This window comes from Eulemur rufifrons, chromosome 27 (assembly GCF_041146395.1).
Source record: "Eulemur rufifrons isolate Redbay chromosome 27, OSU_ERuf_1, whole genome shotgun sequence".
In the NCBI taxonomy this organism is placed as follows: Eukaryota; Metazoa; Chordata; class Mammalia; order Primates; family Lemuridae; genus Eulemur; species Eulemur rufifrons.
In genome coordinates, this window is record NC_091009.1 from 34,479,075 (window position 1) to 34,496,858 (window position 17,784).

At 34.9% G+C, this 17,784-nt stretch overlaps 1 protein-coding gene across 3 annotated transcripts in view; it reads left to right on the top strand.

Moving 5' to 3' along the window:
- KCNT2 (potassium sodium-activated channel subfamily T member 2) overlaps window positions 1–17,784 on the top strand; it is a 297,725-nt gene that overhangs the window by 92,879 nt on the left and 187,062 nt on the right. For all 3 annotated transcript variants that reach the window (XM_069459257.1, XM_069459258.1, XM_069459259.1), the window contains exons 6-8: window positions 4,285–4,359; window positions 5,579–5,662; window positions 8,683–8,777. In XM_069459257.1, coding sequence (XP_069315358.1) covers window positions 4,285–4,359; window positions 5,579–5,662; window positions 8,683–8,777 — 254 coding nt within the window. The remainder of the gene's footprint in view (window positions 1–4,284; window positions 4,360–5,578; window positions 5,663–8,682; window positions 8,778–17,784) is intronic.

Below are 17,784 nucleotides of genomic sequence, written 5' to 3' on the forward strand. Positions count from 1 at the left end.
GCAGATAATGGATTAAAATCCATGACATTTTGTCTTCTATCATACAGAAGAGCAGGTCTGTGCTTAAATTGTCATTCCATTCATGTTTATAGCTAGTTGGCAAAACAACCATGGTAATCGCTCAACACTAAAGTTCTTATTTTTCTGTCACCATAAATACTCTAATTCTTTATTAATTGCTTTCAAATAGAACTCTATTTATACCCACACATTCATTAAATCAAAAGCAAACAAAAACAAACCCCAGCACAATTTCGAAACTTTTGCAGACAAAAATTCATCACACCTAAAAGCCTTTTGTTAAACCTACATTTCTTTTTCCTATAATCACGTTATAAAAATCAACAATTTTGAAAATTTAACATCATGCTGCTGGCTTATTTCTGGAAAAGAACAAAGGATTTAGTCTAGGACTTCTGGATATGCCTAGATATTGCTGATTCTGCTTATCATGCCCTGGAAATGGCAAATCTCAATATTGTTGAATTTACATTTCAAAATACAAAGTAAGTACTGTCATACTTACTACATTATTTTAAATTCATTCACATAAGATAAATTATCAGCTCTTTTCGTTAGCTATTTTAAATACAGATATTCTTAACACTTAAAAATATTTATAAAAAGTACCTTGGTTCAACCTTGGTGAAAACATCTAAACTGCTATAACTCATATAATTTTTAAGGTGCTTTTTAGAGTTACCTAGATAATAGCTCCATGTTTCCACCTTTATTGATGATGAAAATAAAAGCCTGACACATTTTAGAAAATCACATATTTTCCTGCATTTTGATTGATTAAGGAATAATATGCCCATGCCAAATGTAGAATGGTTGGATTAGGTTTATTTATGTTTTATTGAATTCTGTCAATGAGAAGGGGAACAGAGGATTATACACTTAGAACAGATAAAACTACTACTTAGAAACTATTTTTAAGAAGCTTTCTTGGCCGGGCGCGGTGGCTCACGCCTGTAATCCTAGCACTCTGGGAGGCCGAGGTGGGCGGATCGTTTGAGCTCAGGAGTTCGAGACCAGCCTGAGCAATGAGCGAGACCCCACCTCTACTAAAAATAGAAAGAAATTATATGGACAGCTAAAAATATATATGGAAAAAAAAATTAGCCGGGCATGGTGGCGCATGTCTGTAGTCCCAGCTACTCGGGAGGCTGAGACAGGAGGATCGCTTGAGCCCAGGAGTTTGAGGTTGCTGTGAGCTAGGCTGACGCCACGGCACTCACTCTAGCCTGGGCAACAGAGTGAGACTCTGTCTCAAAAAAAAAAAAAAAAAAAAAGAAGCTTTCTTTTAGAAGGAAACTAATGCTTTTTATTTCTTTCATGAAAATCAGATTAAATAAAACAGGTATTTAATATAATTTTGAAAGGCATTGTGCTTGTCTTTTGGATTTTATTCCATAGGTCTCTGTGTAGTGGCATTGTATGGAGGCATGCTCTATTTTTTAATCATAATTGCTTTTGTTCTGTGGATTTTTATGATGGGGGCTTATTGGGTCTCCCTAATGGCCAAGGAAATTTATGGATTCTTTTTATATTTATTTTTCATTAGTTGCTTTTAGGAGAGATGATTTATGACTGTATTCCTTAGTTCAGAAGACAACCTGAGATCTTAGAATTAAGCCTAATGAATATAACTGAAAAGACAGACAGACATTTATTTTTAGGAATAAGTACAGTGTCCACTGTAAACTTTTAGACCATGAAAATTAGTCCTCAGTGGGAAGTTCATTCTTTTGCCACAAAACACACACATACATGCATGCACAGACATGCTGTCAATCAGCCATAGCATGGCTGACATCATGTAGTCACAGTTTTTATTTGGGAGCTTCAGACTGTCAAGCATTATGCTGGGAACAGAGCACATAGTCCTAAACTATAATGGGTGCTGCCTTATAATGGTTGTAAACCTCATGGAGTTTACAATCTAGTGTTGTAGTGTATTAAATATGAAAATACAAACTGAAAAAAGCAATGTGAAAGAAAGTGATGGAGAATCAAGAAGCCTAATGTGAGGGTTGTATCTTTCCCAGGGTATATATAATGAAAGGGTAAGCAAAGACTCAAAAAACTCAAAAGAATCTGAGTTGAGAGCTGAGAGGCATGCATGAGTTAACACGGCAAAATGCTATTGGAAAGAAAGGTGAGGATTTTCTAAGCCTCTAGAAGAGTTACCTGTAAAAGGATGTTATATGCAAAACTACTGAGCCATAGTCTAAGAACTGAAGGGTCTGTGGAAGGAATGACCTTTAAGGGCAGAGAATAACATAGTGCCTTGTAGGTTGCAATAGGATGTTTGTCTTTGTTGTGAATAGTTCAAAAGTTTCGAAGTGAGTGGGCCAAGGGTGGGGCGGGGGCCGGGGAATTGGAAGTAGTGCAGTGAGTGAATTGGAATGGGGCAAGAATGAAAGTGCCGTAACACGGGTGCCATAGTCTTCTAGTCTCTTCATTCATAAGGCAAATCTCAGTTTAGTATTTAAGGAAAGTATGATCAATATATGCAAAAGTTTAACATTTTAATCTAAGAAGGTTTCAGCCAGGCCTCCTGTCCAGACCTGCAAGGGGCAGGGAATCATCACAGGGGCCATCTCCTGTGTTCACTTCCTCTCCTTTTTGATGCCAGCTGATTTGGGCCCCTCCAGGGCTGAGAAAGAGTAGGGAGTGAAGTGCAGGAAGCATCTGGATGAAGTTGCCTACCGGGCATAGTTACTGTGTGGTGTTGGGTTACTCCCTGGGGCGGGTACCAGTGCCGGCTCCGTCTGGCTCCTTCTCCCAGATGGCGTGTTTGCAGTCCTGCTGAGGACGCTGGCTGGAGGCGCCAGTGCCTTCCGTCAGCCATTAGGGCTCCGACACTTGGGCTTCCGAGGTCCAGTATCTGTGGAGGTTCCGTTTCACCTGCAGCCACCCAGTCTTATCACGTGTAAACCATTTCAAAATGACCGTAGGTTCCATTCTTTAGGGTCTGTACCTGGTTCCCACAAAACAGGCACCTTTGTCTTAAAATTGGAGGGATTGTCCCTTCCTCTTATCCCAGTCCTCTTTTTCTTTGCTCCCTTCATTTTTAAATGTGTCAGGCATTAGCCAGATGCGGTCTCCATGTCTGAGCCTCGTTCTCTAAGTGGTCCCTGAGCCCCTTTCCACCTTCCTTGAGGTGAGGAAAGAAACTGCACAGCACCTTTACCACCTCTATACAGAGAGAGGAGTTCTCACTGTTTCTCTTTCTTCCACCGGCCCCTTCTTCTGCCACCTTTTCATATAGCCTGGAGGAGGGTGATAAACTAATACTAACAAAACCTATTACTTAATATGTTAGTGCACTGATGATAAGCTGATCCAGAACCTTGCTTGGGAGGTGGAGGTATATTACATCAACGTAATGTTTTCAGTCTTTGAAGTTATAAGGAAATAAGAAAAACTCCCAATTTTATGACCAGTGTTACAAGACAACTGGGAGTTACAGGGATGCCAGATTTCAAAGTGCCTTTCTCATACATAGATCTCTTCCTGGAAGAATAAACTGCCGTAGGAAGTTCTGGGTTCATTGTCATTGGACACCGTTCAGGAGAGTTTCAGTGGTGGCCTGTCACTATCAGGGCCAGCTTTACCGGTGTGCGACCTGTGCAGTTGCACAGAGCTCCACAGCCACAAGGCCCTCACGGCTGGTTTACTGCTCTGATGTCACCTTGAAATTGTTACAAATCAGTCCGTAAGAAGCCTCACATTTTCATTTTTGCACTAGGTCCTGCAAATTACGTATTCAGGCTTCGTTAATATGTTTGTACTATGTGGATTGGAGATTAGATTTTAGATGATTGAAGAAGCCCTTCCTTTAAGTTCTATTAAAGGAAAAACAATATTAATACCAAGGATTGTTAACAAACATGTGTTTCACAAACTATTTCATATGCTTTACAATTAGTGAGTATAATTATAATGGAAAAAATTTAATTGATATTGTATGTTTTGTTGTTTTATTTTTATCAGTAACTGTTCCTTTATGACATATTATATGATTAAAATATGTGCCATATTCTTGGGTTACTGTGAACATTTGTTTTACTTCTTAAACTTACCATAAAATTGAGAAAGCTCAATTACACTGAGAAAAATAATCTCTAAAAGTCCTTGCTACATCTCTATATTATGTTCAGTATTCTGTCAATATAAGCATCCTCACTGCAGGAGAAATTCTGAGTGCTGTCTTTTTCCCCCTTTAATAGAATTTAATATAATTGACTTTCTTTTTTATTCATTCTTTCTTGGAAGGGAAACATCTGGGAACAGATTTTACGAATACCCTTCATCTTGGAAATAATTAATGCGGTTCCCTTCATTATCTCAGTAAGTCCTAAAAGAAGCTTAAAAAATAATTGTGTAATTAGATTTAAGTAAAATCCTTAAATCTAAATACTATTAAATAATATAGTAACTAAGATAAATGAATTTAGGCTTTGATTAGAATCATGGTACTAAAAAATAGTAGAATCAGTTGGAAGTTGGATAAGTGAATTGTGTAATTAGATGAAAACTAATGAAATTTAATATAACAGCAAAATGAAATGTATTTTTAAAAACATATGCTCTGGAGGTGCCATTTGAACAAATATCAGTATTGTCTAAAAAGACTAGTAATTACTTCATTTCTTGTTCATATTGTGGAATTTAAAAAAAATAGAAGCCAGTTAGAACCAAGTTTTTGTAAAAGGTTGTCATACTGAGAACATATTTATCTCTAGTTTAACCATAGGATTTACTAACTCCAACTTTTTCTTTGGTAAGGAGGTTGCCAAGAGCCAGACAACCAGCAATTTGCTTCTTTGTCAAAGCACTGTGTAGTATCAATTCCAAGATGATCAAATTCAACTGCTGTGCCATAAATATGTAACTCAGCACATTCCCCTTTACAAAACTATGTTTTAATCTCAATTTGATAGAGTTATAATAAGGTCTTTTGGGGTTATACTTTGTAACACTTTATTTGAATTTTATTTGGAAAAAAATTGAAAGTAAGTAGATACTATCTGAAGCTGTTGCTCACTTCTGACACTTATTTTAATTTGAGTGATTTATCTAGAGGAGTAACTGGAACTAGATTATATGACAGGCTAACCTAATATAATTCTAATTGAACATGGCTCCCCAATGTTCAATTAGACTCCAAATGGTTGACTCCAAAGAGAGTAAGTGGTAACATAATGAAAAGACAGGCTTCTCTCTTCATTCCTGCTTAACACCTTAAGTTACAGAGAAGAGGGAGCCCATGTCTGTTATAAACCATCACACTAAGAGTTAATGATTGAATTGGCATGGATATCTGCCATCTAGTGAGAGTTTATTATGTTCTCTCTACTTTTTCAATAATTTCCCTAAGAGAGACTTAGACAATGAATGAAAGGTCATATCTGCTCCCTGCATTTTGTTAATAATTAAAGTATTTGTCACATGTTTTAAATTATTACATTGCCTTTAATTACTTTTTTTCTGTTTTACATTTATTTTTAATCTGCTGGATATGATTCTTTGCTTTGAGATAAAAGTTTAGTTCTTGTTTGTTTTTCAGATATTCTGGCCTTCTTTAAGGAATCTATTTGTCCCAGTATTTCTAAACTGTTGGCTTGCCAAACATGCCTTGGAAAATATGATTGTAAGTATAAAGTGATGTGCAAATACAAAAATATTTTTAAACCATTTTTTACTTTCAAGGTTCAAACAGAGAGATGATTTGGGGTCTAGTCTTAAACTTTCTTGCTCTGTGTTCTCCCATAAAATATAAACTTACACTATTGGAATTTATTTAGCTATAATTAAGGTTCCAAGTGTTTCATTTTTAATCTTACAGATTAATTTAATATCATGGTAAATAGTTTTATTTAAATGTTTGTACAAATGTGTCTTCTTGGCAAAATATTGTTGATACAAATATTAAAGTGATACATGATACAAATTAATAGACCTTAAGTGACCATTGTCCTGTATCGTAATCAGAATGAAAACCCTAAAATGTTCATGTTACCAGGTCACTACCTTTGTAAGGTCCTGTGACTGGTAAGCAAAAATGATTCGGATTTCCTCAGTGTCACTAAACCAAAACCTAACTGCTATTTGGACTGGTCCAACTAGTCAGTCAGTCTTCCCAATACCCTTCCCTTTCCAAGGCAATCTGTTGATGTGTGATGGGGACCCCTGGCTTTAAGAATTCAGGTAAGTGACTTTGTCAAACTGCTCTTAATTGTAAGTAGTCACATATTCTGCGAAAACCTGTTGGTTTTCTAAGAAAACTTCCAGCTTTAATAGAACTTAAAATATTATGTGCCATATTCACGGGTTACTGTGAACATTTGTTTTACTTCTTAAACTTAAACTTACCATAAAATTGAGAAAGCTCAAAAGCTCCCGTTCTGGGAGCTGGAAGTTCCTCATTTAAAGTCATCCTTTTAGGTTTGGTTGAGTTGGGTTGAGAGTGGGATATTAGGAGGGAGAAAGGGAAACAGGAAGAGCTGCAGAACCCAGAGCTATGCCACGATTGCATTTTTCCCAAGGCTGACCCTGCTTTGAAGGAATGGTTTATCATTGTGACCAAAATGTGTTTAGGGTAGCCTTCAATAATTAAAATAAGCAAGCTGTAAGACATTTTCCATTGAGTCATTCATTCTACAAATGTTAATACAGGTCCACTATATGCTAAACACTCCGGCAAATGATTTAACTTCTTTGCTAATATTTTCATCTGCAAAAGAAATGAAAGTAGCTACATTGCAGGCTTCCTGTGATAATCAAATTAAATTATACATACATTCATATATACACATACATGCATGTAAAGTTTGTGTGTAGTATTAACATTTTATATGGCGTAAGCATAGTCAGGCTCAAAATTATTATTCCTGCACTGCAAATATACTTGTTTGGCAGCAAACTTGTTTTTCATTTAAATGGGTTTTAAACAGACATTATGACAAAAGTTGTAGCCAAAAGTAGTATTTGGATAACATTGAGTATTCACAATAAGATGAATGTTTCTAAACATTTATATCACATGTACCACTGGAGTCTCAGGAGAGTACATGGCGACAGGTTGGGAGAACATGGTTTGCAGAAACACTGGACTGTCTTAATTGCCCCGAAGAAGCACTGTTTGACTAAATATAGGTTGCCTAAATTGCTAATAAAAAATACACCAGGAAAAAATAAACTTCTTTGTTAATGACTGTGTTATTAGTTGTTGGAAAGAAATAACATAACTATGACAGGAACCATTAGTCAATCACTGAGAATAAAAGAACTATTTTGTGATACTAATTTAGGGTTCATTTTCCATTTCATTTCTGTATCTCTTCTCACTGGTTGCTAAATTTTTATTTGCTTTTCTACTCCAAACACCTCTCCTATAAGAAAATAAGGAATGAGAGATGAAATTCAAATCATTCGACTTAGTTATTTCTTTTTATACCAGTTCTGGTTAAATGAGTGGAAAAAGAAGATAAGAAAGTGAATGGTTCATTGAATTTTTTTTTATTGGTGAAGTTTATCTCACACAATACTGATTTTAAGACTATTGAAAGTTTATTGTAAAAAATTTTAGGTCAACAGAAAACTATAAAGTAAAAAGTTATAAAAATCAGTATATCTGTCACATATGAGATATTACTATTTAATATTTTACATTTATGTATAATAATTTATATCATTCTTATATTTTCTATACAACACTAATACTTATACATGAAATTATATGTTCAAATTCATAATTGGAATTTCATCATATACTAATATGTAGTGAACAAGTTCCTATGTTATTAAATATCCCTCTTGAAATCATTTTTAGTGGATGTAAATAAATTTATAAAGATACAGATCAATTTATTCAACCATTTTGTATTGCAGTTATTTTAATAGTAATGAACATTCATTATTTTATATAATATTATAATTTTATAAATAAAGATGAACATACATAGATATTGGTGTCCATTTCTGATGATTTTCATGTGGTTAAATTTTAGAAATTATGTTATTGAGTAAATACTTATCAAATGGATGAATGGATGTATGAAATAGAAAAGACATACTTCTGAGTTTTGACCTACATTACCAAAGTGCCTTCCAGAAATTTATACCAAATTACACTAGAAGTATCATATCTTGAATTGACTTTTTTAATATTAATGAAATTAAACTTTAAAAATTTGTTCATTGACTGTTTAATTTTTTTTCTTTTTATGATGAATTACCTGACCTAATTCATGTTAATTTTCCTGATAATTAGCTTTGATTATAGTTTCACCCAGCTATTACTTCCCCCTTAATTGAACATATTATTTCTTGATCTTTTGGAATTAGAATATACTATGAGAAATCATGCTTACTATAAGGGTTTTTGAGGAGTAAGTGCAACATCTATTCAGATGTCTGTAAGGCAAGTAAACTGAAATTTAGTGCTTTGGTGGTTTTCCCATAGTGTTGTCTTTGTAATATGAATGCTATTATAGTAAGTTATATTTAGACCTAGACAAAAATGAAAATACACTGCTATTTCTATTTAAAGTATATGCATTGGATATATTCAGGATAATTGAAATGAAATACATAGTAATAAATGTAATCAAACTCAGGCACATTTAGTATTTATCAAAATTTACAATGTTTTTTTCTGTATTATTTTAGAATGATCTACACAGAGCCATTCAGCGTACCCAGTCTGCAATGTTTAATCAAGTTTTGATTTTAATATCTACGTTACTATGCCTTATCTTCACCTGGTAAGATTGTACATATCAGCATTTTTATTGTGTTTCATTGAGTTATAATTTCTATTGGAAACTATATTATAAACCATTTTTGTTAATAGTTGGCTAAAAATAAATAAACACATAAATATTCACCATAAAATGTAACAGATTATCAACAGAAGTAAAAGTAAAATCCTTTCTTTGGTCTCATGATTTTTGCAAAATGAGAAAGCACATATCATTTGGTATTGATATTTACGGCAACTTTGACATTTTCCCAAATACTGCAAACAGCCAAATCACAAGAATTTGTACTGCATGTCATAGTTGTCAAACAAGAATTTTTCCTTCAAACCACTGACATGAGACGCCCTCATCTTTCTACATTCTTCAAAGCAGAAACACTGTTGAGAAAATTGTCGTTGCCCGTCACGGTCTCTGCCTCTGCCTATCTACGTGATTTGTAGTGTGCGATCGGGCAGAAAGCAGGGGCAGATCTCCTGGCAGTGGGAGGCAAGGCTTGGCACTTTGCTTTATTGTAAAAAGTTATTTCCCCTTTTCAGAAGGTTACATTTTTACAATTATAGAGTAATCCAATGTGAAATAGTGCACTACACATAGGGATTCATGTAGATCCTTACCGAGAGAAAAAAACGTGAAAATCAAAAATGAGGTAGAATAATATGTCTTTTTTGCAGGAATCTTAGATATTATGTGTAATTGTGCTGTGACCTGGATTCGACCGTATTGAGAAAGAGAAAAAGCTAATAAGGAAGTACTAAAAAAAAAAGACTGCACACGTATACTAATATAACTGAGCTAGGTATAAACATAGCTATAGATACATGTATGTAAATATAGATATGACAACTCTTTGCTAGTTTGTAGTTAATAATTTTATTAAATGGATTTCAAATATATTTTATTGCATACTTTTATATTTTAAAATAAACAATTTTAGGATATTTACTGCCTTTAGAAATAAAATATCCTTGTAAAATTGACACAGCCATCGTATCTTTTAGATTTTTTTTTTTTTATCTTTCACAAACCACCTTTATGGTTCATCTAGTAAGTATCTAACTACATAAATATGAAATATTAATAATGGTAATGACTTCCCTTCTAAAGTCACTGAAAACTCTTAATTTCAATATAACGGTATTATTTGGGTAATTTAGCAGTTTTGTCATCTTAAGGAAAAGTACTTAAAATTAAAATTTTCATGTTTGTATGGTATGTATATGCTAATTTTTCAATTGCTGGAAAATTACAAAAATTAAAATTAATGATTTCTAAATATAACATGGAAGTCTGTTAAAGTACATTTAGTAAAGAGGTAATTGAAATATTAATGCCAAAATAAGGACAGATTATCTTTACATGATGATACTTAGAAGTACTTTTGTTCTGGAGACATCATCATCACAATAAATCTTCATGTATAGTGGACTGTCTTAAGTGCTCCTCTTTTCTTCCTACTACTATTTTTGTGTAGTTTTATTTTCCAAGGCAGCAACTAGACAAATTTTGCCACTTTCCTGTGTCAAGGAATGCAAGGGTGATAGAGAAGCAGTTTTCATTATCTTTGTGAAATTTCCATTATTAAAATCATTTCTATTTCATCCTTTTGTTTTATTTCATACTATAGTTGTTTTTTGTTGTTGTTGTTGTTGTGTGTGTTTCAGTTTTAGACAATTGAGTTGTGGTTTTGACAGATGTTATCTAACTTTACAGCTGTCACCGGTATGTGGATAGGTCTCTTAATGTGCATTAATTATGTAGACTTAAGTTTAGCTACATAAAATGTTATTGTTTTAAACTGAATGTTCTTAAATTATAATATCTAGAATGAAAAAACTGAGGTTTGATTTCTTTGAATGTTCTTCTCTACAAGAAGAATATCTTCATAAATCATGATCATAATAATAAGATTAAGTCTTGTTTGAATTCAATATCAAAATTGTACTTATCTACCAAGAAGTATATAAATAGTGTTATGCTAGTCATAATATATCATAAGACTGTTTTAATACAGTGTTACACCACACAATGTAAAATACAAATATACACAAAAATACAGCAAATTAAATAGAAATATCTAGGTAATCTGCCCAGGACTGGTTCAGTAGCTTGATACTGTTGGGGACTAAGTTTCCTTATATCTTGTTTTCGGCCATTCTCAAAACATGGTTTCCATCTTGTGGTTCAAGATGGTCACTCTGTTCTTGCCATCAGATTTTAAACTCTAGCTTGTGGGAAGGAACATAAGACACAATGAAAAATTTGCATGTTTAATTTATGCTAGAATTTGGTTATACATCCACACATGGCTGAAAGGGGTCTTGCAAAAATGTAGTCTAGCTGGACAACAATATATCCAGCTGGATATTGTACTATCGCAGAAAAAGGAAAAACTGAGTACTGTGGAACAGTAAGAAGTCTCTAGCACTGATAAGTCGTAAAAGTTCTTATGTACATCAGTTGTTTAGAACTCAAGGCTGTACTAGTTTGGAGCACTTGGACAACTTTTTTACACATCATTAAATGAAAATAATATTAGTCATCCTATAAAGTCATTTTAAAATGAGGATTAAATTAGATATAAAGCGTCCAGCAAAGGGCATAGCGTATGGTGTGAACACTACAAAAATTTTAGGTTTTTTCCACTTTAAATGCTCTCTTAATATAAAATGATTAAGTTCTCATGTGAGTCCACAAAACTAACATACTTTAAACTATCAAACCATATTAATTATATGACCTATTAATAATGTAACCTATTAATAATACTATAAAACCGAACCATTATGCCTAAAATATATATTTAACAGGAAATATAAGAAACCATTTTTCTTCACTGTAATATATTTAGGTTTTCTCACTTCCTACATGTTTCTAATACCTGTTTCCTCTAGTTATGTCCTCTAAGTTAAAGTCAGTGGTAGCATCTCTCTCTCTCTCGGTATATTTAATACTTTTACTTGTATGAACACAGCATCACAACATGTCCATGGTTCCAGTCTCACTCTGTTGAGCACTTTTAAATTTATCTTAGAATAAGATGGCAGATAAAAACTAGGGGCATGGTAAGTTGAGGAATGATTTTAGGCTTTAGACATGGGAGTGACTGTTCTGTAAAGATAAAAGTAAACTATCTTTGGACTGTTTAGGAATATTTCTCCTATGAATAAAGATACCATAATTTTTCACCTACTTTCTAAATATTGAGTGGTATACCACATCACAAATTAATATTTTTTCTACATGACTTAGAAGTTTATCTCATATGTATTTTTTTACATGATAGTGAGATTAGTTATAATTAATTGCTATTACTTCATATCACACAGTAAAACTATCAGTGCTTTTCCAAATAAGAACTTCTAATATGTACATTGTAATTTGATCCTGAAAGATTCAGGAACTAATATTTGAATGAATTGGCTTTGTTGTTCACAAATCTCACAATATTAAGATTACCTGTTTTAGAAAGCTGTTATATAGTTTTAAAATATCTCTTTTCTTCATCATTATTAACATTACAAAGACTATCATTAAGCATCTGTCTAAAGAGACACATGCTCAGTGCCAAACTGAAGTAAAAATTAAGCTGCCGACCCACCCTCTGTAGAGAATGTGCTCAGAATTGTTTTTCCTGTCATTGCAATGGAATTGGACTAATATGTCCACACATTGGCTGTGTACCCCTCTTGATCAATAATGCACACTCCCAAGACAGCTGGGAATTGTGATTCATTCTGTGTCTCTGAGACAAAGCAGATTAAACTGGTACATCCGGGAATTAAGCTTATGACTTTAGCTTAATTATCAACATATTCTAACCAATAATAAGTACTATAATTTATAATGCATTTGGTGTTTCTAATTTTACACTGATAGATTTATTTTGCAGCTACTGTGTTTCACACTTTAATTTTGCTTGAATTAATATGTGTTTATATATTTTCATATTATTTCAGAGTTATAACATAAAGAACTATATTCCGTTAATTGATATTTTCTGTATCAGTTCAATGTTAAAAATTGAATTCACCTTCTCAGTCTTATTTCAGGAGAAAATAAATATATTTAATCATTGGTTTAAAATACCTAGTTAAATATTATTAACATGTTTAAATCAAAAGTATTTGGAATTTCCTTATGCATTGATTAACACTTACTTGAATGCCAGATGCTTAAGTTCTTAAACTATGTTTACTAGTTCAACTGCTAAGGCAAATAGCCACTTGGAAAGTGGACAGTGAGAAGATAAGTACTGTGGTTTGGAAGAAGTATTACAACGTGGTCTAACTGTGTTAATTATCATCACCATGATATTTGATTCCTAGTTTTGTTTTGGTTTTTTTCAATTTTTTTTTTGCATATATTATAAATGAATGACAGAAAGTGCATTTATCTGAAGATACAGCAATTGACTAACAACCCCCAGTTTGTATTACACCAGAACAAATAGAAAATTATTTGTCCTAACTCATTTTTGCATTTGTGGGCAGTCAGACTGTAGACAGTTAATTAGCCAAGTAAGGTAAGTTCAAATTTGGAAAAAGGGGAATATGGTTAGTAGATATAAATAATACTATAATTATTAGTAATATTAATCTCTAAGAAACATGGTTTTGAACTAAAATTCTATATCAAATAAGTCATTTCTGAATTATGATAACAATGGATCATTATTTTCAAACATGCAAATACTGAAAATAATAACTAACATTTCAAGTTGTTATGTCAAGCACTTTTCTGAGCACTGTATATATGTTAACTAATTTAATCTTCAGCAACCTATAATATAAGGTAAATTCTGTTTTCCTAATTTTATAGGTAAAGAAATTGAGTTACAAATTTGATCTCCATCTTCCCATCTGATCTAATAGTTTCTAGAACACTGCTCACAAGTTTCCAAGAAAAATTGATTCAGAACCTAAATTTCTATCAAACCAAACCATCATTGAATTATGAGGGTAATGTATAGTTCATTTCAGATGTGCAAGAACTTAGAAAGTGTGCTACCCAAATATCATTAAGAATGTAATCAGAAATAAGAAAATAAAAGTATGGGATATGAGAAAGAGTCATATATGCTATAGCAACATAGTGACTCTGTCCCTGAGAAACTCCATTTTCACACTGCATTTTACTTGGAGAAGTGCAGTTCAAAGACTTACGCAGATAGAGACCATTAAAAGTCATGGATTCTCGGTTAGTATGGTATGACAATTTTGGCTTTCCCTCACTCCTTTGCCCTAGCTTATAATTGGAGACCTTTCTTGGGTAGGAGTCTAAACCATAAAAAATAAAAATAGTGCCTCTGTCTCATCTTCTAGGGGAAAATTTTTATATTTGCAGTAATGAATGATAAAGCCAGTTTTTCTATCGCTGAAAGAAATTTCTCACTCTCCTGGGCATTGTCTTGTGTCTATGTAAAAAAGGTTAGTGAATCATGCCATAAACCATAAACCTGGAGTCACTATACAATGCAACCTAATAATTCATGAAAACTGATCATGCTTCCCTGTGTCCTAATGCACACTCGTGCATTTTCTTTATCTCAAAATAATGGAAAATGAGCAGATTTTTGGGAGAGGATCAGGATTTAGATCAGATGGCGGAGTAAAAGTGAAATTTCAAGAAAAAAAATCAGGCCGGGTGCGGTGGCTCACGCCTGTAATCCTAGCACTCTGGGAGGCCGAGGCGGGTGGATGCTCGAGGTCAGGAGTTCGAGACCAGCCTGAGCAAGAGTGAGACCCCGTCTCTACTAAAAATAGAAAGAAATTATATGGACAACTAAAATATATATATAGAAAAAATTAGCCGGGCATGGTGGCGCATGCCTGTAGTCCCAGCTACTCGGGAGGCTGAGGCAGTAGGATCGCTTAAGCCCAGGAGTTTGAGGTTGCTGTGAGCTAGACTGACGCCACGGCACTCACTTTAGCCCGGGCAACAGAGTGAGACTCTGTCTCAAAAAAAAAAAAAGAAAAGAAAAAAATCAGACAGAAGTAGAAGAAAAAATTAAAAAATCTTAATGATGAGAAGAGAAAAACATGATGGCACATTTATGATGTTCCTAGTGTAATACTTAACCAATTGTTTTTGTGCTCAACACAAGAGTTAATAGTTTCAGTAATTTTATTACAGTGTTCTGCTCTCACAAATTCTAAAATTAAGAGAAAAGAAGCGACAATTCTCAAGACATAAATTCACAAGTTATATGGAGACAAAATTAACAGCCAAAATTTTATTTATCATCTTTATGATAAATGATAAATAAAATCATAAATGTGTATGAGATTTATAAAAAATTATTTCAAAGGCTATTTCTTTTTTACTAAAAGATTGCAGACGTTTTACTATCCAGTTATATCTTTTTCTCAGAAGCAACAATCCTAGAATACCATTTCAATAAAATTACTTCAAAAACAAAAATTTCCCCCCAGAGAATGTATTATAAAATCCCAACATCTCAAATTATCTAATGTTCCATGGGAATATTGGATGTTAGGCCGATACTCTACAGGAAATGAAAATGATTATTTGGCATAATTTAATTGGTATTCACTCAATAAATTCCAAAGTGCAAGTCGTGGGCTAATTTGAATGCTAATGTCTGAATTACAGGCATGGAATCAAAGTGTTAGATGCTTTCAGCACAGAATGCCATTGCTAATTAAGTTTTTCCAGCAATGGGATTCATGGGGAGTACATAGATATTTAAGGTTATTTATTCCTGCCATGTAACTTTTTTTTTTCTGAAAACATTCTGTTGTACAAATTAACAATTACCAGGTGGTGGAAAAGTTTACAGTCTCAATATTTCCTTTCATTAGAATTAATGTTTCTCTTTTAACCCATGCCAAAGCTTGAAAAGCTTGTATTACTAAATGTATAGTTAACATTTTAAAAGAAGCAAATTTTTAAAAGCACACAGTGATTAGTAATTAAGGTGCCTTTGTTATTATATATAGGGCCTATTTAAGTAAGCAAATCAGTTATGAGTTTTTAGCTGTTTCAAGAGGATAATTTGCATTTTCAATCCTAATTAAATGTTCGGATTTTGTTTCAGAATTATGTAACACTGAAATTATTTTGTATGGATTTGTATCAAAGATAACACTTGAGACTGTGTTGTAAAGAAGCAAGCCTTGAAGCTGTTTCTTAACTCATATCCAACATTCTTATGAGATTATCTTGAAATATTTAAAAAAAATTAAAATGCATTTTTCTAAAAACAAAAATCTAACACTGAAACTTTTAAAAAAGTATATGTAATTCATTAAAATTCTTTTAATATTTGAAATGTGTACTTACCTAGTATAGTTTTCAATGTCTATATTATTTTGTTTTTTAATATTACCTTCTTACGAAGCAGTCACCTACTCAGGACTGAGAATATTACACCTATACGTTTATTTTGTATATATTAAAGAAATGTATATAACATCGCAATAGGCTAGGTTTGAGCCAGTGGGGGTTGGGGCTGAGGGGGGGATACGGTGGGGAGTCTCATGCTGGGTCTTTTTAGCTCCATGCATCACCTGTGCTGGGAGCGTTGCCTTGAAAACTCCATAAAACTTCCAGGTGCCCAGGGCTTCGTCTTCTACTTCTGGTTCTCATCACCACAAAGAGCTCGGGCGTATGATCACTGTGAACGGGGCACTCTGAGGCCACGGCCCCCTGGGCGCCCTCTCCCCTGTACTCTCAAGCAGCAGTTGAGGGCAGACCCCTAGGTCAGGACAGGCTGTGCACGGAATTACGCTGACTGCCGGCTCCTCCTTATCAATGGTGGGCAATAAAGTGCGACCAAAAATAGCTTAACAATAATAACGTCTGCGTTCTGGTTCAGTCTGTGCTCAGCCTTTTCCATTTACCATGTGCATTTCATCCAAGTTATTTTTAATACGGTTATCTTATTTTCTGTCGCTTATTAATGAACTTCCTCAATTTCTATCTTAATAACTTTGGTTGTCACACCAAAATGACGAGGGAGTTGGGAGATTTTACTTTGCAGATAGAGTCTGCAACACAGAGCTGAGCATGGCAACGCCAATGTGGAACCGAGGGCAGTCAGTCTGGGGAATCCTCTGTGTGCACAGACGCTGGGAAGACAGAGGAGAGGTCCTCAGATGAGAGCTGCGGTCCCCAACCCCTGGGCTGGGCCTGGTGCCGGTCGGTGGCGGGTTAGAGACCGGGCCGCACGGCGGGAGGCGAGCCGAGGGGCGGAGTGACGCTGCCCGTCAGTCACCGCATAAGCTCCGCCTCCCGCCCGTCAACGTAGGCTTTAGAGTCTCAGGGCCCCAAAGCCCTGCTGTGAACTGCGCGTGCGCGGGATCTAGGCTGCGGCTCCGTGTGAGAATCTAGCGCCTGGTGACCTGAGGTGACCTGAGGGGGAGCTGAGGCGGCGACGCTGGCGCTGCGGAGCGGCTGCAAATGCAGACTAGCGGAGAGGTTTGACTGCGCAGGGAAGCTGATAAATCAGTGCTTGCAGACTGACACCAAAGCCCTGTCAGGGACTGGCAAGCGGCAATCAGGCTGCACCTGATACCGGAAAGGTCGGGGACCCCTGAGTTAGAGGGCCGTGAGAGCTGTGGGGCAGGGATGTCATGTGTAATTTTGGACTTTGGTGGTGACTTAAGGTAAAGAGAATGAGAGACAACGGCGCTAATCGGCACAGTCTTCCGAGTGAAGGTGGCCTTTAGTCTCGGGGCTCCTTTCCTGGGACGCGTCTCTCAGGCGGTTTCCAGCAGTGGAGCGGCGACGGCGACGGGCGCGGCTGGGAGTGGCGGTTACTGCCAGAAACACCGAGCTTCGTGTGCCTTTCTGAAATCCTGCAGAAATAGAGGCCTGCTTAAGGCTACGTGAATTTAAACCTATGTGGGTACTATTCTGTAGGATAATACAATATAAAAGCAATGTGGAAATACTTGCCTATTAGGCAATTCTGACAAATGTCTTAAACAAAAGAACTAAATTATCTGAGCAAACCTAGGAGATGGGGGAAGGGAAGCTAGGAAAAGTA